The 20,751-nt window shown below is 45.8% G+C and overlaps 1 protein-coding gene across 6 annotated transcripts in view; it reads right to left on the reverse strand.

Annotated features, from left to right (window-relative positions):
- Positions 1-20,751, reverse strand: part of LOC144147444 (uncharacterized) — an 88,209-nt gene that overhangs the window by 65,532 nt on the left and 1,926 nt on the right. For 5 of the 6 annotated variants that reach the window (XM_077679563.1, XM_077679565.1, XM_077679560.1 and 2 more), the window contains exons 3-6: positions 20,445-20,634; positions 20,286-20,358; positions 1,718-2,066; positions 480-751 (exon numbers count right to left, since the gene is read on the reverse strand). In XM_077679563.1, coding sequence (XP_077535689.1) covers positions 480-751; positions 1,718-2,066; positions 20,286-20,358; positions 20,445-20,634 — 884 coding nt within the window. The remainder of the gene's footprint in view (positions 1-479; positions 752-1,717; positions 2,067-20,285; positions 20,359-20,444; positions 20,635-20,751) is intronic. The other variant, XM_077679564.1, reaches the window with a different exon arrangement.

Raw genomic sequence — 20,751 nt, forward strand, 5'->3', positions numbered from 1 at the left:
AGAAAGAAAGAAATCTTCACTGCAGCAACCAACAAACACAGGTTGAGCCCACTGAGAAGGAATGTCAAGGAGGCATGCTGTATCGCCTCTTAGATCCAAAATGCTCACCAGGCGCCACACTTGCAATTGGCTACAGAAGCCCGAATTCAGGCTGCCACAAATTCGCTATAGGTGTCTTCAATTTGGCTGCACTCATTGAACTAATACCTCCTCGATTCGAGTCCGAAACGAGGCGCGCCACTTTTTCTATGCGGCTTTTGAATGCACTCGTCATGCAGTGCACAAGATGAGTTCACGGCTTACCCCGAACTCTCAAGAAAGGAGGTGCAGAAGCAGATGGAAAAAGTGCACAGCCAGCTGTGCAGTGGCAGCACATGCGTGACCTGGTTCAGCGAGTGCAGGCCAAACCGAGGAGCCCTTCACCTTCACTTCCCCAACCAACATGCGGGCAAAGGGGCCCCCAAGGCGCAGCCACGCACCTGTACAAAAGGGGGCACTGCCTGCTGCTGCCTATAGGATGGCTGTGCTGGGGACGAGGGCGACCCCCCACCGGGTGGCCCCGCCGAGGAGAGGGGCCCCCGTGGCAGAGGCGCAAAGGCCGCTTGTCCGTTCACGCCACTGCCACTGCTCGGAGGCAGGCCGGCGGGTGGGCCGCAGCCCTGCCCACCAGCCCCGCCAGGGCCACCACTGCCACCCGGGGCCGCCTGCTGCTGCTGCTGTTGCAGGGTGCCCCGGCTCCAGGTGCCTTCCACTGTGCACACGACAACGGGCTGTGATGCACACATCACGACTCACGGTCACAACGAAAACCCGCGTGGTGTGGGTGTGTCTACGCTCTCCCTTTGAAAGAACCCCACAACAGCCTTGGTGTTGGACCAGGGGCTGCAAGACAGGTTTTTCCAAATGCAGTGCTCACCACATCAGCCATAAAGGCCACTCTCTTAAATGTAACTAGTTCTCAAAACAACATTATGCAGTCATCAAAACCTGAGCTAATGCACAAGTCCCTTTTCACTGACAAAGAAAGGGGTGTCACATTTATTAGCCAATTGCGAAGCAGGAAAAATTCTCTGGAGCAGATGATAATATGCCCCTTAGATATAAATACAGTGCAGACTGCCTATAACGTATGATACGGGAGACACAAAAATCCCCACTATAAACAAAACATGCAGGAATCTAACCACATCACAATCTACCTCTCAAATCGTTTTCTTTAACATCATTCAAACGCACCGTCCTTGAAAACAGAAGCGCAGTGTTTATTTCGTTTTTTTTTTTTTTTTTTTTGCCTGATGAAGATGTCAGATGACTGATTCCGTCTTTTTATCTGTCTTGCGATTTTAAAAAGATGCCCCAGCTGGGCCAGTCCATCAGCAGACCCACCACAAAACGGCAGTATAAACGGTATTGTGCTTTAGCAAACCACGTTTTAAGCGGTATGGTTATGCATTGACTTCTATGGGAGGCATACCGGTGGTCACAAATACCCGCATTATATCCGGTCCCGCACTATAAGCGGTTATATTATAGATGGTCGACACTGTACATTTTTTGAACCACAGCATTTTGAGCTCGCACAAGATGCTAACCACCAACGTACAACCAATCAGCAAACTCTCTAAAATTGGGGAGGCTCCCGCGCACTTCTGGGAACTTGGCATGCACAAGTCCTTGGATGGGTAACAAAAAACAAGGCACACCAGGGGGCACTCACTCTGTGGTCTCAGGCTGGGCCCAGGCCCATACTGAGAGTCTGTTGCCGACCTCGGGGTCCCGTCGATGGGCACATCTCCACCAGCTAGCTTGGGGAATTCCTGAGGAAAAAATGGCGACTGATGGCCCAAGAAGTTGCGTTCGGGACCACCAGCCTCTTGGTTGGATGTCACGCTGCTCCATGTCTTGACGCCAGCGCTGCTGCCAGCGCCTCCCCCACCTACGGTACTCCCGGCCGGAACCACTGGAGTGCTGGTGCTTGTGGCCACTGCTGGTGGCTGCTGTGGCTGCTGTGGTTGCTGTGGCTGCTGTGGCTGTGGCTGCGGCTGCTGCTGCTGCTGTGGCGGCTGCTGGAGGAAGACACCACATTCACTGCAACTGAACACTAAAGGTGGAAATATGCAAAAGAAAAGGAACACACCACTGCACTTTGCCAAAGATCCTAGCAGCACTGCTTTTAACCCCTACACCACTCTACAACACAATGGCAATGCTTTTTCCTGCCTGAACGTGGCATCTAAATAAAAAGAAAAAGCTCTAAATAAAAAGAAGCTGCCGGCTTCTTTTTATTTAGAGACACACACGGACATTTTCAGAGCTGCAAACATACCTAAAGCACAATTAGATGCAGAGCCTGGTGACGCCGGTCTAGAAATTGCACCGGACTGGTGCAAATCCTACGCAGGACGACATTGCAGAAGTTGCAATAAAACTGCTGATCATGTAACGTGCAACCAGGAAGCGGAATGCGCATTTGCTTGCAACAATCCTAGAATACGGATTACATCGCCCCAGAGTGAGGTGTGTCCCATGGTCAGGACCCTGGTGCGGCAGAAAGCACAGACAATCTTGAGCCTGAGGCAAGTGCACCCCAGCCAAGCTCCTATTGCATGTAGGCAAGTGCACCCCAGCCAAGCTCCTATTGCATGGCAAGAACTGCACTCAGTCAGCTGGCTCCCTGTCGGGATGCAACACCACAACAGACAACCCTCTGGGCCATTCCGGACAGGTGCAGGACCCATTTAGCCACCAAAGGGTCAATCGCACAGCAAATTTCCACACACACACACCCACATACACACACACCCAAGCACCCAAAAAAAGGTTCGCTCGACAACCCATATTACCAGTGAAAAGCAAGTTGCCCGTGGTGGCAATGGCCAGCCTACACTTGGTGTGCGATGCAGATGGCAGATACTTCCATTTTGCCCAAGGCACTTACAACCAAGGGCACTGGCACATCATTAGGGTGTCTATCAAGTTGACATTTTCAAATTTCTAGATTTCCAGGTCCAGGCGGTTGCCGTGAGGCCCGCACTCACGTGCGTACGCTTGGCAATTTCTTGGTATTTTTAACCGTGGACACAAAAAACTACGATTTCCTAAGAGCTTCGCTCAAAAAAACATTTTTGTTGAGCTTCATGTGGCTCAGGAAGTGGTTGTGGCCGCTGGCTTGTGCCGAGCGGCACTGTTGGCAGCTCGATGACTAAGGAGGTTTGCACCTCTAGGTCTGAGCTCCCCAGCGCATCCTTCACTGCTTATCACAGAAATTAGGGGAAAAGCGTCTTTAGGACATCCCCAGAAGGTGTGGGGAAGGGTGGCGAGGGAGCCACATGTAGGGCATTCTAGGGGAAAGGTATAAGGAAGGGTGGATTCGGTGGAGTTATATAGCGGGATCAGGGAATGTGTTCGTCTGAAGGAGACGCCACACGTGTTCTTGAAAATTGGTAAAGTTGACGTGAGCCAGGTGGTACCTACGGAGGTAATGAGCGGTGATTCATCTGTATGTAATAAGTCTACCTCTGGCGGATCTGTCCCTGTGACAGGGTTCGAGGCTTGCCCTGGCTCGGATTGTGAGCCCTTGAGAAAGAAGCAAAAATCTGCCTAAGTGAAACCAAAATTCCTGTGACGTCTCTAATTGAGAATCAGCGACAGTAAAAAGCGAACAAACGTCACTGCCCCCGCCCAGCGGGGAGCCAGCGGTGGGTATGGAATAGATGCAGTTTGTACCAGCTGCATTGTACTAATACAGTAGAACTCGACATACGTTCCTCACTACTACGTTTTCCTGGCTATTACGTCATGGTAGCACGGTGCCACTAAATGTCCACAGACAACCATGCATTACAACCCCACTTAATACACCCGTGGTCGAACATCGATTTGGACAAGGGCAGCGTTTAAAACCATTCCGGAACAGCACCAGTGGTTTGCTCGCAAGTTTCGTTTTTATGTGCACATATTCCAGATGGTATAGTGATGGATCTACGCAAAAACTGTTCTAATAAAGTTTGCAACGGTTTTGATAACAGTTCTTCGTAGAAAATTTAAGTGGTGTTGCAATGCAGGACGATTTTGTTACTTCCTTGGTAAGAGTGTGCCAACCTCAATTCTAGCGTACTGCACCTTATTTACACAACCAGGGCTGTAATTGTGAGCCAGGTGGCAACAGTGAATCGACTGAAAATTCTGACAGCTAAATCATTATAAACTGACAGTGGACTGGTCGTTCACCCCCACGCTTCACCTTTAAAGGGAAAAAATTTGAGTTAGAGGCGGGTTTATATAGTTCCTCGCATGCTGAATCCGAATATCACATTGAATTTTATCATACACGAGTCCAACCGTCATTTATCTTGCAAAACGCGCGCTCCCGTTTGAAAGACGCGCGCCCTTTTCCGCGATTTAGCTTGCAGTTGTGTTTCCACATGGCTGCAAGTTTCTTTTTTTTTTTATAACTCCCTGAAATAAGTTTTTTCCAATAATAAAAGTTTTTTCCAATCCAATATAACTCCCCGACCTGTTGGTTTAAGTATATTGGAGCTTGAATTTGCTTTACACGGCCAATAACCCCAAAACAGTGACTTTGTACGTCGGCGGGAGGGTTTCGTCAGAACATTTCCGAACTGGGCAACCAACATAGGGCGTTTCTAATGCTTAGGCTAAAATTACGTACTGCCCCAACTGTTCGTTCATATATAATAAACCATTTAGTTTAAGCATAAGTAGAGTTTATAAAATGTACCAGCAAAAAGCAGGTACGGGCCCTGCGCAACAATATAGCTTTGATGCGCTGTTAACCTGTATGGGGGGCGGCATTGTGTTGCCAGAACATGCTTAAGCTAACAAGCGGTCTCTGGTTCCCAAATTCCGCTGTTCGTTGTCCCCCACCTTACCCTTCCCCTCACACACGCATGCAGGCGTGCGCGCGTGATTTTGGCAGCGGCGCTACGAGCCTCCTCAATCCCTGCCCTGGTTCGGTTGGTGGCGCCTACCCGTTTGCCTTGCATTCGTTCTTGCAATCTTGTAGCAATACTGGTGCCTCCGTAGAATTAGCGGCTCTAGTGGGGCTGGATTTTCGCATGAGTGTTGCGTATTCTGCTATCATATAATACGGCCACCTCGTTATAACAGGCCAAGAGGACTACACAGTTAAATTGTAAGTAGGTTACTTTTGGTAACAATCACCAAAGGTTTGTGATAATAAATCACTGGCTTGTTGCACCATTGTTATGTTTAAGCATTAACCGCTAATCAGACCGAGGCCTTGTATTCACTCTTCGCTCCTACTTTTTTTTAGTCTCATCGTGATTTCTGGGTTATTTTGCTCACTATCAACGAATATCGCTGAAGTACATGCGAAGTTCTACAGCAACAAGTTGCTGCCAAGTTATAATATCCAGGCACACGGAATAAATAGCCCCTAAGATAAAGCAGCACACCTTGGTCAAAGAATTGGGCACCCTTAGCCACTCACGTATTATGGTACTTTGGTGGTTCGGAGTGGTGTTTTCCCATTCCAGACAAATATCTTTTTGCGGCATGTATACTTCCAAAATGAGTAATGTTGTGGTCTTGGTCCTTTTACTTTGGAGGAATACTATTTACCTATTAGCCGGAAGAGAATTTCTATCAGGATTGGAGCCTTGTTTTAGTTTCCCTAAAAGTGGGGTTTTTGAGCACAGTTCTAAGTCCCACAGGGAAAGAAAACTGATGTGTTTAAAGAAATAGACATTTCCTGAACAAATATGATGTTTTTCCTGGAACACGAAGGAAACATCCCGGACCAAAAGTACAGCAGTATTCACCATCCTTCCTATATCTAGCATCAGATATGAACATTCATGTACGTAGCTGTCAAAAAAAAAAAAAAAAAACGCATTAGAGCGTTTTACAAAGCGTCCAACGTAGGGAACAGTACAGCCCACTTTTAGCAAACCCGGTTGTAACGAAATAACGGGTATAACGAACAAATCTCCGTTTCCTGTTACCATTTGTATACATGCATTTTGTGTCCAGATATAGCGAAAAGCGGATATAACGAACTGATTCCCGCTTCCCGATGTTTTCGTTATAAGCGGGCTAGACTATAGTACTATATTCTTTGTCATCAAAAACCGCCACCTCGGCTGTCGCTTCGGTATGTTATGAAACATCCCAGCATGGTAGTATCCCCCTTAGGAACACGGCATGGTAACGGAGGTCTGCTTTGGCATTCGTGCATACTTTTTGAACACAAAAATTGCCCAAGCAAGTGCTATCGAGAAAAACAACAGCAAAAAACCGAACGGCATTCTCCCTGTGGCGAGCCTCCTGAGGAAACACGGCGACAAGAGCGTGGCACAGGTGGCCACTCCGGCCGGAAGTTCAGCTACGACGTTTCCCGGCCAGTTTTCGTTTCCACTTTTCTGTCTTCCGGCATCGCACGCCGAGATGGGGGCGGAGCTTCGGGCCACTTTTGTTTGCGTATTCGCCGCTTGTATTGCAGGTATTGCGAAAATATTTTGTACTCGGGAACTATTCAATGTGTACTTGCTGCTGGTCAACTTTTCTTTTAATTCTAAAACCTCTTCACCTTCCTTTTAACTATAACATGATTCCACGGCCTTGCGAGCGTGTCCAGGAACCGTGCGCTGGACATAAATGCAAAGTTAGTGATAAAAAAGGTTTTTACATCAAGTGGAGATCTGTTGCCACCAGTTATAGGAAACATCAAATTTCTTCGAAAGATGATTGCTGATTGTGAGGTTTAACGCGCCGACGCAACGCAGGCGATGAGGCGCGCCGTAGTGGAGGGCTCCGGATTAATTTTGACCACCTGGGGATCTTTATCGTGCGCCGAATCTCTTCGAAAGAACCACCCAAAATTGTGTCACCAACAGTGCACCTGCTTCACTGCAAAGCACGGGCACCTTGAGTGCTAACATTCTTTCGTAGCTGAAAAACTAGTCCACAAGCAAATATTTTTTTTCTAGAAAGTAGTCCCGAAACATTTACGCACAAAATCTGTTTTTGGAACTCCTTTTCCATCGCCTGTCTTTTATACACTACTTTCTTTTTTGAGGTCCCCTTTGAAATTGATTTTAAAACTTTTTTCACAAGCGTTAGTCAAAAGCATTTGAAGACTGATATTGTTGAAAGAGTATTCAACCACTTATGTGCAGCATTACATGCTTAAGAAATATTTCTAAAAAAATGTTGCATTTGACACTAAAAAGGGGTCAATTTTCTGGCAGTGGAATTATTTTCCAAATCTGGTATTGGTATGCAGCACTACACAAAAAAAATGTCTGTAAGCAACTTTTTTTTACTTATGTGCAACAGGTTTTTTGAATGAAGCAATTATAAAGTGCTTTTTTTTACATAGTGCTGCTGGGCAACTTGCTTGACATGACTTTTTTAACATTGCACAACTTAGTAGCACAAAATATGCTAATAAAAATTCATGAGAAGAGTTAAATGTCATTATGACTGATACAAAAAAAAAATCTGAGGACACCTAAGCACTGCTTAACAGTTGTGAATGCAATGTCCAGCTGAATAACTGAGACGGCTGGTTCCGCCTCGCGTTACCGGAGGGCTTTGCAATCCTGCAGCTGGAGAATGCATTCAAATGGCATCGATCAGTCTCCTGCTGGCTCCTGCCGCCATGCAATGGGAGATTTGACAACGGTGGTGAATTTCGCTGCCTGTTCTTCCCCACCCTTCACCTGCGGCATACTCATCACTGCGGAATTTAAGTTCGCACCTCGGGAGGAGCGTTTCTTCTATTAGAGACACCGATGCCAGACACCACCAGCCTTTCCACTCGAGCTCGTGCTGTGGAGCACCTCCGAAGAAGCCCCTTCACTGCTACAGACGCAGGGCGCCGGTTCTTTCACTCAATGGGCTATTGGGGGTATTCGCCTCCTTGAAGGGACAGGCAACCAATTTTTTTCCTAGTATATTTTCTTTATTCCAAATGGAAGGGCATCCCTTAGAACACCTCAATCCGAAACGGTTTTGCTAACAGCGACCTAGAAGTTTTAAAGTCGGACTTTTTAGGTTTATCAGCCATACGTGTCCCGCCAAAAGGAATGGTGGCAACCATGAAAGTAAGCCATGCGGCAACAGGGTTTTAAAAACTTCTCCACGGCTAAAAAAATAATGTGCAACCTGCCCTATTCCTCCCTGCGTTTTTTGAATCCCGCGATGAAATAGACGGAATTGTTTACACGCCACATGGCACCACCTTTCAGACTTCAGAAATTTTAGTGCAAAATTAAAATTATTTCAAACTTCCTTGCGGGTCGGTTACCCCAGTATATAAATGCTGGCTTTCATATGAGCTAGACGACATGCACGCCACAAAAATTCGTAGTCTGTACCTATTGTGTCACGTTTCTACACTAAATCGCCACCTTTCAGATTTCGGAAAGTGTAGTGCCAAATTAAAATTATTTCCACCAGTCTGTTTATAAATTGCTTGTGGTTACCCCACTATATAACATGCTGGATTTCATATGAACTAGAGCACATATACTCGACAAAAATCGGTTGTCTGTCCCCTTAAACATGGAGTGCAGTTTCATACACAATATCCGAGTTGGACCTCCTAGGAATCTGCGCTGCTGACAGCACGTGATCTTAGCCACCATCGAAACACCGTGGGGTGGGAGAAATACCATTTCCACAATATTTTAGGTGACGCACATTTGAAATGCTGCACAGTTGTACTATTTATGCTTGAATACATAAAATTGGGGCAGTCACATCAGCAGCATTCGCTGAGCCACTAAGCGACAAACGAGCAGGTAGTTTTTGCTTTTACCCCCCACTCAGATGCCTATATGCCTCGAGCGCTGCCTCTAGGGGCGCCACCGAAATACCCCTAGCAGCCAGTTTCGAAAGTAGCCGCGAGATGCTTCGGCCCACTCCCCATTGTCGCCGCTGCTTTTGCTGCACGTTCACGTCTGAGATTTGCTGTTTGTATGCATTAGAAATAGATATTCATGTGAATCAGTCACAATGTTCGTATATGTGGAGTATCTACGACAGTGTAAATATTTCTGAAGCGCTCTTTGTGTCGTACATTCGGTCTGTATAAGCGCTAGCCAGGTGTGTCGCAGGCCGGCATCGCGAAACCAGCGTATGCATGTAACTGATTGTCATTCCACTGCTCTGAAATTCAAAGGGACACTGAAGTGATTTGTAAACATTCCGGGATTACTAGCGCAAATAGTAGTCGGGAGTCCATAGGCCATGTTTCGACCACTCTCAGTGCGTTTACGCGAATTTATTTAGTAGAAACAATTTGAAAATGCTGTCCTCCTCTCTGCATCCTCGCCCATTTTCTGTGGCGTTTTCATGTGACGTCAGGAGGAGATGACTTGGCTTGACTGCACTACTGCACGGCTCGCCGACCTTCCGACAAAGTCAGTCGGCCCAGTGTTTAGGCCACCGGCCAGCGACGGGTCGTCGCAATTCGTTTGCTCAGTTGAAACTAAGCCACGACACGTTTGTGAATGGAAGAACGTGCATTTCCTTTGTTAGTTTGTACACTGTATCAAGCTCCAAGTCCACGTCGCTCCACACAAGTGCTGCACAAGCACACAAGTTCGCTGACTGGTACGCTAGTAGGAAAATCTAAGGAAAATCTAAGGCCACTTGAAGGCGGGAGAAGTCAGCGAAGTCAATATAGGTACTAAGGAAATAAAATCAACTGAAACGTTTACGGTAAAGCGTAAAACAAGGGAGCATGAAGCACTTTTTTGCGCTGGGTGAACAAGCACAGCGGTCAGCAGCACGGCTTTTCAGTCTAAAAAATGCAATTGCTACACGTGAGATATTGTGGAAGTTAGGGGGACGCTTACTGCACGATTTCTAAAGTGAGTTCACCATTTTTGGGCAGTAACGTTCACTGCTCCACAAGCGAGTTAGCAAAACGCGCGCAGACTGACACTGACGCGCTAGCGAGTTCTCGTTGGCGTGCTGTTGCCACAAGCACCGACTGCTTGCGGGCAGTGGGCACAGCCACTATAATCAGCAGATCCTTGGCCTGGTGCAAACACGCTTTTTACGATACAGGCATGAGTGATGCAAGCTCCAAATATGGGGGAAAAGCGCATGGCATTTGAGCGTCTGCGGGGATGCGGAGGGCGTTCATACACTGCGTACACCTCGGCTAGTGATTGCTACAATTCCAAGCTGTCCTGGGAGGATTATCTAATGCATTTTACAGCCGACAACATGGCAGAAGCACGGTATGACGATTATTGAGATATCGAGAATGCCCATCCAATGATAACGTCGGATGTCAAGCATGTTGTTTTACAGAACCGAAACCGAGACTTGTTTGAATGCTAATCTTGGACATCACCCAATCACGGTGCACCTGCTCCTGACGTCACAGCATTTAGTTGCTGTGGCCGCCGCCGACTGCGCATGGTAGTTTTTCTTTCGAGCTTTATAAATTAATTACCGGCTTATCAATCAGATAAACGATGAAAAGTGTTAATCTGAGCCAGTCTACGCAGTGCAAGCAAAAAGAGGAGCTTGACAAATTCACTTCAGTGTCCCTTTAACAACTGTCTCCATAATTAGCGTTTCCTCAGATGGTCATGCTACAGCTACACATTGGTTTTGTGTGCTTACATATTCCAGTGGAGTGCTCATACCGAACAAAACGCCAGCTATGCTTGCCAATATCATATCTCAGATATTGACCACTACCCTGTACGAACCAATGTGGCATATTTTTCACGAACATTCAACCAAAGAAGCACGATGAATAACGAAAAATGATACTTCGGAATCAGCACACGACAAAAAAAATTAATGGTTGGTCGTCTTGTCCCGAGGTGAGCTCTCGCAAATATTCTCCACGCAGAGATGGGCTTGGAGAGTAATCCAGGTTTACGACTAAACGCTTCTTCGAAACATCATATGACACAGGGAGCAAGCAGAATTTAGCAAAAACTGAAATCAGAAGGCCTCACCAGATACTAAGCTCTTCAGAGACCTTTTAACGCTAGTGAACTGCTTACCCTGTATCCTTCAAAAAATGTGTCCGCCGCGTGATAAGCTGTTCGTTGAAGTCGAAAAACAAAAAAGAAGTGAAAGCGCAGCTTGTGCGCGCGCGCTTACAAAAACCTTCATTCACTGATTTCGCTCTGCATTTGTACACAGGGATAGTTAAACGTCCCCCTAAAGTGGATTTCGCACTTAGTTGGTCTCGTAAGCCCTACTAGATGAACGTCTTTAAGCTTTCTCAAAACTGCACTGGGTTTTTCCATTCCCGTACAAGCTATTCGGTTTCTTCCGGACTTGCAGGCAATTTATTTTTCCATGATTTCATAAACTTTCTTTGGTTCTTGCTATATTAATAGCGTGAGTGGGCACATATTTAATGATGTGCAGCCTTAGAATATACTTAACATTTTCGCGTGGCTTATATTGCCATATCGGCATAAGTTACCGTCTGATATTGGGCAATTATGTCTCCGAATCATTTTTCTACGACGTACATATTCCAAACCAAGCCGCATTTGTTTTCCACGCTGCAAAACGAAGCCAACCTCTCACTGTGCCAGTATCAGTCTAAAAGGAGCTACAATACAGTTCCCTTACGCACGTAAACGTAAGAGCGCCGAAGATGCACGCAGAACTGTGTACCCAGATAGCTCTTGCTGGCAATCGAGCACTCGGTAGTACCAAGACACATCTGTTTTTGGAAGTGTCCTAAACGTACTATTTGCTCACAGACATGACTGTAACAAGTTGTTCAGGGCGCGGAGAAGCAAAAAGAAGCGAAAGAGAACCAAAACACCGCACAAGCCCTTATCAGCCACGCAGCGCACATCCCGTGAACGCCGCGGGAAGGCGGCGGCAGGCAGTATATGCTATATATATACCGTATTTTCCGGTGTATAAGTCGCGGTTTTTTTTCTGAAATTTTCGTTGGTGCGTCTTATCCACCGGTGCGACTTATGTATGGAATAAATCTGGTTCGTGGCAGCCGCACGTGGCCAGCACACGTTAAGAGAGACAGCTCTGTGGTCTAAATGAATCCGAAGCCCACCGCTACGGTGTTTCTCATAGGCCATATGTCGCTTCGGGAAGTTAAATCAAGGAATTTGCAGCTTTTTCTAGTCAAAAACAATGATAATGGCCTGCGATAACCGCGCGCCACTTTCTGCCATGCGCAGTAACTACAGTTCGGAATAAATTCAAAGTAATATCAAACTGGGTTGCAAAAATAAAATGCAGTTTATTTATAAATTATTACAGAGAATTACTCTGAAGGAGGTAAACGTGCTGCTAATTTTAAAAATGACAGCTTGGTGATAAGTTTCGATTTTCGGGCCGCTTTTGGGCGCGTCATTTCCGTCCACCATGACACCTTTATTGTGCCGATTTACGACAGCACGCAAGAGATGCGCGACGTTTGGAGAGGTGGCTTAATGGGTCTCAGACTCTTGGGACTCCATTTCTACAAAAGCAGTTGTAGCCGGGTTCATAAAGGCCGGAATGATCCATTCCGCGAGTGGCGACGATGTTGGCGAAGACATCAGTGAGTCGGAGGACGACAGCGATGTGCCGGCGGAACTCCCACTTGAAGTTGCTGAATTGTTTGTTAGCAAGTCGGAGGAAGAAGACTTAGATGGTTTTGCCTAAACGCCGTCTGTAAGTACATGCCATCTGTGTGTATCAATAAGCCATTTTTGAGAAATTAGTGCTGTCTAGACTTTGCACGTGTCTAGCCCTCCTTATCGAGCGATGCGTTGATAGGCGGCGGCCGCCGCAACCATGTACTTTCGCCGTTCTTTTCAACGGCCTGATTCACTATGAGTTTACCTAATTAACAAGTGCGTCTTGTACACCGGTGCGACTTATATAAGTTTTTTTTTTTTTCGGAAAAACTGCCATTTTGAGGGGTGCGACTTATACAAAGGTGCGACTTATAGACCGTAAAATACGGTATATATATATATATATATATATATATATATATAAAAGCTCGGGGCATATACTCACTGCATACACAGGGTGCAATGCTGCCAAGGCTGTAGAGCGTAATAGGGCGCTTCTTACGACGAGAAAAGTAGGGCAAAAGGCTGACCGAAGCAATAAAACTGCCAACACTGAACATAATTATAATTAAGCGTTGGTTATTCTTATCTGAACAGACTAACTTTACGTACGTTTACTGCTGCAATATTTCACAGCTGTCACCCTTGCAGTTTTGCTTTCAGTTTGTGTTACAAGAGAAACTCTGCGATGGTGCTCCGTGTCCAAGCACAGTCGGGACACGAGATTGTCTGCAAGATGAGCAGACAATGCATCCGGTTTCGCCACTTCACTTGTGTCCCTTCAGTTATGTAAGCAGCACAATTTTGTCTGCATCTATTTTCTTCATTTTTTATTATGGTTTTAAAAATTTCTTACCCAAAGAAATCCTTCGCCCTATTTCGAACCTTGCCCCTTCAAAAATGCTCTATCCCCCCCCCCCCCCCCCCCCCCGCATTTCGTACTACTGAGTCACAACATGAAGCGGAGTACTAAAATACTTTTGGTCCTAGCTTCCACTGTATGAAAACAGCGTATCATAAGAATGCCACAGCTGTAAAAAATGAAAAGTTGTACAGCTGTAAAGAATGAAAAGAATGTAAAAGAATGAAAAGTTGTACAGCTGTAAAAATTATCTACATTTGGCACAAAAAAGCCGCATTGCTTCCGCACAAGGCACATTTTGAGACCCACTAGCAACTAGCTGTGAATGTGTTGCTACAAAAAAGCGCGCTTCTTTTTCTACCAACTAGAATTGTTTTACCACACTCAGTAAAACACTCCACTTTTTTGTGATTTTTTTCGCAACCTAAGTTTTAGTCAGAGCCACGATATTCAAATTGTTTTTTTTTTTTTCTAAAAAAAATGTTCCGAAAATGAATTGTGTACTGAAACGATAAACCACGATTTTTATAGGGTAATCGCAGAAGGTCGAGCGCACTGTCTGGGACGTTTGGCGTGGATCGACCCCATACTGATATTGACAGCTATTCAGATTTAGAACGGTGTTAATTCAGTGTCTAGTTTCAGTGATTGAGCCTTTCAGCAAAGGTACAGGTGTGGTTTTAAGATGTACAGCCAACCTCGTAATTTCAAACATAGAAGTTGCCTCACTACTTGTGCAGCTGCACTAGCAGTGCACTGCACTAAAACTTTCCTGCCTACGCCTATTCAAATCGATAGTATTATCGACGCTTTCAAGCTAAAACTGACGTTTTCCCATTTGAATTTGGCACTTCCGAGTGCTCTGAGAGCGGGCGCCATCTACTGAGTAGTAGGCACACTTACATCCTCTTTAGTTTGTTTTTCTGAACGTGGCGATTTTTTTAAAGCACCGCCTGTGTCATGTAACAGGCGCTCAGATGATACGGAGGTGGCATCGGCATTGCGTGCTACGGCGCCGTGGGAACACGATGCCGTAGCACGCGTCCTAGCGATTTCACGCATTCTAGGAAACGGTTTAGAGATTTGGTGAATTCCAAACCCAAACTCTTGGATGACATTAGCAGTGCTGACTCAGACTGCAACTCTTCGACATCTGATTTCAGCACCGAAAGCGAGCGCACCAAACTGGCCCAGAACCTGTATTAACACAAGCCCCAGAAAATGCAAAGTGTCGAAACTGTGAAATGTGCTACAAACGAAAAAGTGGAGCAGAAAACCAATATTTTCGGCAATGCATGTGTGGCCAATGATGCATGTGCGGCCAACCTATATTTCGAGGAACTGCTTTGGCATGAAACCCACTAGTGCTAACATTTTTTTTATAAGCGAAGCCCCTTAGGGGCTCGGGCTGTCAGCGTCTCATGCCGCCATAACTGCCATCTCGTAGTCACGGTACTAAAACACCAAGCTACTCTGCGCCTCGCGACAGAACCAAACGCGTACTAAAAAAAAAACACCAGGTCACTCATTCACACCTCGCGCTGGAACGCTTTGAGCTTCAAAGACAAGACACTTTTACAGCAAAGCTGTATGCCTCTACCCCCCCCAACAGTTTCATCTTCGTTGGCAAGAACACCAAGGCGCCAAGAATACACTTACACTGCATGCTTCGCCCCTTCCCAGGTTTCCCAGTAGCGAAGATGGCCTGGGATTTTTTTTTTTCGCAAGTAGAGAAATTTTAGTTAGGCCTTTGATATTTGCAGGAATTTTGCACTGATATAGTATATGTACAAAATGAAGGTTTGGCTTTTGTGAGCTTTTTCTGTGTGGAGCACGACTGACGTTTTTTTCTTATTCTTTTGTTTGTCCCAAAGCTTTTTCCGTACAGCTTTTTTTCTTTGTTGAAATGAAAATTCTTGTTTGAAACAATTATCACTGCAAAGTAAATTTACGCTTCTTTAATTTGATACCATACACTTAATATTGTATATTTCTTGCGACCGTGAAGAAATTGTTCACTAGACAACCAAAAATCACTGCTTTTCTCGTGGGCAGGAAAGTGTTAACGGGGCCATGAAGACAAAATATGTTTGGTTCACTAGAAAGACAGCTTTGTCCCAACAACAGCAACAATTTTATCGCAAACTTCTAACAGCTAATGGAGATATTGAAAACATATAAAGCAGTGGCAACTCCCTATCCACTTTCCAGCAACTTTTCTATGGCATCACAGAATCTTGCTTGTACAATTGGCGGCCGTTGAACTAACCCATCGCTAAGGCGCATGACTAGACTGTTGTAGTGGGTGGGGCCTCTTGTTCCGTGATCCCATCCCTTCAGTGCTAACGTGCAGTGAACACTGAAAACTGTTTTTAGTGCTGGCTCATACGAAGCCACTTACGCTCATAAATCCCACTCATAAAAATATCCCATTGATGCCCACTGAAGCGTTTGCGTTTTTTTTTTTCCAGTTACTTTAAAAAAAGCTTTCGTGGCTAGAATGGAGATGAGTGAGGTACTGAAGCCTAGTTAAAGTTGTATTTTGCCTTCATGGCCCCTTCCACCCCCATAACTGCAGGAATCCCTTGACCTTGCCAACTGTGGTTTTGCAGTGTGCAGTGGCACAAACACAAGAAATGCATTTAGTTTGAAACCAGTATCTAAACATTTGTCACAGAAAAAGGCGAGAAGTCTAACACCGCCAATGCTTACAGCATACCCGGAAGCATCTTGAGAAGATTGCTGAAAGCAAAAAGTTACATCAAGGCCAAAGCGGGGCAAAGCCATCCTTCCGGCACGTGGCCTGTTCGGACTAGAGAGATTTGAAGACAGCAAAAAAAGTGCCGCAAAGCAGTTCATGGACACAAGAGCTCAACAAAAGCGACATACTTCATGTCCTGTTTTGGTGCGGAACAGGAAGTGGCTCCTTGCCATGAAACCCACTATGCTACTGGAGTTTTTTTGTTTTTTTTCCACATAAATAAATTGTTCGTGCTATTGTCTCAAATGTATTTATTCGCCTGCAAGCACTGTAGTAAACCCTCAATACAAGAGACAATTAAGGAAGCCAGGAAACATGTCTCTTGTAACCAAGGTCTCTTGTATGCAATGCTGTTAGCATGACAAACAAGAAAAGCAACCAAACCATTTTCACTCAAATGTCTCTCGTTGCAAAGTGTCTCTTGTAACAGTGTCTCTTGTAATGAGGTTGTACTGTAATTTGTACTGCTTTTTGAGGATATTATGATGCAGTTTTACATGTATTTTCAGCTATAGGGTGTATCCACCAGCCACTCTGCGGCGCTACCTGCACAGCAGCGCCAACTCCATTTTTACGGTTGCATGCTGGTGTGGGTCCCCCGGCGTAAAATATCATGTGCGCAGTATCTCCTTATTTTTTGCGTTGCCTTGAACAATTGCGGCTCGAGTTACAAAAGTTTCCCCACCCAGGCCTGCCATGAAAGATGCTGTGGTTACCATGCCACCTAGGCTTGCTGCGCTCTTGAGTGTGCAAGATGGTGAGGTGCTCTGCCAACGGTGTTCCACTGCGTTGAATGCGTGACTATGAGCCCCACCCCCCACAGCTGAGTAATTCCCCAAACTGTCCAGGGGAACGCAATCGCGAGAGGTATGGAAGTGTTTTTAAAAGTGCAGCGGCGACGATGACCCACTGACTTGGGGAGATGTAGAATTCACCGATGATGTTCAAGTCTTTTCTGTTGCAATGCAAGACAGACATAAAAGATTCACCAAGCTTTGTCATTAGGAAACAGTTGAAGGCGAAGGAATTGTTGGAAGCACACACGTGGCTTCGCTCAGCGCGATCCCCTCAATGTAGCCCAATTGAATTTGTATCTTCCATACGGTATACTGACTGGCCTGAAAAGTGAACACAAGAACTACGCAAGGTATCAAAAGCATGGGATGAAGCAAGAGATAAAAGCTGATATGTTGCATCGTCCTCACCTGGAATGAAATGTGCACCAGAATCGCGCGGAAAAGCACTGCCCACACAAACGACTTTGCCAACACCACCCAGCAAACCATGTTTCGCGTCAGACACTGCACACAATCGTGCAACCATACAAATGGAGCCCACACCGCCGCGCAGGTAGCACCATCATGCGGTTGAGGGGCCAGTGCATACACCCTATATCAAACCGGCCTGCAATATGTGCCCTGTTTGATGTAACGAGGTCTGACTGCACTCAATGTAGCTCTGGTTGTGTTCAAAACTGTAAAAGTTAACAAATGTACAGTGTATTTGTGTAGACTACCTTGTCTAAGTCGCCAATAGGCATTGCGTGAACGACTGCGGTGCATGCAAACATTTTTCCCCCGGGTAATCCACACTGCCAGTGGTGCTCTTCCCTGCAACAGTCAAAACCAGTAGCTTTCACTGGTTCATCAGGAGCCTAGTACGGCAGGACACTACAGAAGTACATCTGACCGGGGATCACCTCAACATTGGCAACTTATAATGCATAAAGAAACCTGCACATTTTCCATTTCTGACGTGCACACGTGTGCCATGTCAACTGCCTAGATGCCTGCCCCTTCATATCACAATGCACAAATGCCACTTCGAACACTCTCAGAATCCCGCATACGACCAAGTAGAAAGCATAACCAGTACATTTTTTTGACTCAAGTGGTTGAGAAAGCACTACAGGTGATAATATGCTCTGGTAATGCAAGGGGTGTGCTGAAGCAGGGGAGGGAGTTTTTTTAACGACATTTTTAGGGACTTTGATATGGTTAAGGCTGTATTAAAACCTACATCAGTGATAGCACAATTTACTCGTGCTTCACTGGAGAAGCATAAGCAGCTGAGGACAGTCTGGACAGATGAAGGCAGACAGAGGGCAGGGTGGTAATGCGCTTGAAAGGTATGTGCAATTTTGATCTTTTGCAATGCATGCTTGAATTACTTTTATACAGAACACTGCAGCCTGTTTTATTCTGCATTTCAGCTTTACTGGCAACTTTTCCAGACGCATTAATGCCTAATACTTTGCTGTGTCAAATTCTAAATCTTGACATGAAACCATTCATAAACTTTACAGGCAGTTTATAGCCTGTAGGTTTGGTTTAATCTTTTTTTTTAAACCCAGGCAACGAATAAAGGCCATGCACTGGCAAACTAATGAAGGAGAAACTATGTTCACTTTTTTTTAATTTTACATTTATTACAAAATCCAAAATGCTTCTCAAGGCTTATAGCCATTTCACAAGTTCAGACATTTTTCATTTTTATATTCATTAAAAAAAATCCAATGGTGCTGAAGGCTACTCGTAGCCATTTCAAGCTCCACTACTGCCGCTCACTAGAAAAAGCATGAATGGTCCACCAATAGATAGTATGCACTAGACTTCCACCCGGTTGCTTGGCAGCATTACAGTGCCAAACCACTGTTTTTGGTGTTAGCAGCAAACAGTAACGGTGTTGTGCTCCAGTCCGTATGCTTTGGTACAATGTTTGTGGTATTTCTTGATCTACATTTCTGAGGTGCGTTTGGCTATGTATGGATAAAATTTACTTTGAGCTGAAAAATGCACAGGAATGTGTGCAGGACATTGCCGCGCAAGAAGCTTCCTGCCAGCCATGACAGCAGCCTGCAATTTTCTGTAGTTTTCCCACACAATGGGCCTGCCTTACTGGAGGACTCTGCCACTTCAAGCAGCACTTTCAAACAAGACATGTGCACTTAGGTGAACATGCCCAGTGAGAGGAACGCATGTGGTAACAAACAGCATGTTAACATTCACTAAACATATCTGGCTGTGGCAAGTTTTTACATTACTGTAACCTGCTAATAAAGTTTGTTGTTTCAAAACTGCCAAAAATCTTATTGTGATGCTGTTGGGGGCAAGTCTGGTTTGTCACAGCACGCAATAATTTTATTCACTAGTGGACTAGGCCTGGAGTGAACTTCAAGTGCTACTCGATGCCAGAAATTAGGTTTGTAGAATGCATTGTGATGCCGCGGCTGTGTTGAGAAGAACTAAACGTGCAGGTCACCCTCAATCTCTCGAACCGAACATTGATAAAATTGTTGGGATACGCAAATGGTTTGAGAGGCGGCAAAGGGAAAAGATACATGCATGAAGTGAAAACAGCACTGTCATGCCCATGATAAATTCCATGATAAATTACAACAAAGCCTTCGCAGTGCTCTGGAAACACATGAAAATGCAGCCTTGATGAACACAGATCGTTTACCTGGCAGGCAATACTGACTAATACAAAACACACGGAAAGCATCAAACCACGACAGCAGCAACCACCAAGTTGCCATATGCACTTGTGTGTGTCTAGTCCTCCTCCCTTGTGTCCGTGTGCAAGCTGCGCTGTAGTCCCCTATCAAGTTCAACCAACAAGCCCAAATAGCCAGTTTAATGCATTTCATATGCACACAACAGGAGTCCTGGTCACACACATAAGTAGCACCACCAAGCAATTCGAGACCCAGTGCATACTATCCATTGGTGCAGAAAGAAGTCTGACCAAAACAAAACAAAAAAAAACTGGGAATCAGTTTACTTTGTCAACATGTTCCAACTAGCAGTTGACCCTTCTTGCCAGCTGTCTGAAGAGTCAAGTACCGGTTGCAAGATGCTGACAAAGAGAACTCCCTCAAAAAGTGCTCTCACCCATGTTGTCTGCACCACACAACAAGACTCGACATTCTCCTTATGCGCAATCCCATGGCCAGCCCACTGAGCAACACCAGTCCATGGTGGAAGGATACCTCGGTATGCTTTCACCTTAAACTGGCACGCTGCAGTCGAGGGGCTCCCCAAGGTGGCGGCTCAGAACCCAGTGTCCCAGCAGCCACACACACAAGCACACGTACCTTTGATGCAGGCGGTCCTTGTGAATGCGAAGTAGGTGATTGTGAGTGTTGTGACTGCTGCTGTGGGCCACTGCTACAAGAAACAAGGGAGAGAACCACGTGTGACTTGGGCACGCAACTCGCGAACAGCAAGAGGTCGAGACAAGGTAGACAGCCAACCTGTTCTCTTCGGGCGATTTGCCTTTCTCTTTTCCCGCACTCCCCCATCCTTGGCCTCCACTTGGTACTAAGCTGATATTAGGATTGTTGCCACTGTTTTCACTTTTTAGACTTGGAAGGTTGACAGGAGGTGGCATACGCCTCCCCGCACCAACTTTCCCCAATGACTGCAAGCCATGTTTGGGGGCCGCTGGAAGAGAAGGCGGGGGGGACAGGCATCAGCAAAGAGCAGCACAAGGCACAGGTCAGCACAAGGCTCACGGCACGAGAAAGGCTGCACACACGCCAGAGGAGACTGAACATCAGC

Source organism: Haemaphysalis longicornis, unplaced genomic scaffold (assembly GCF_048455015.1).
Source record: "Haemaphysalis longicornis isolate Haplotype H1 unplaced genomic scaffold, Haemaphysalis longicornis Haplotype H1 scaffold_1, whole genome shotgun sequence".
Taxonomy (NCBI): Eukaryota; Metazoa; Arthropoda; class Arachnida; order Ixodida; family Ixodidae; genus Haemaphysalis; species Haemaphysalis longicornis.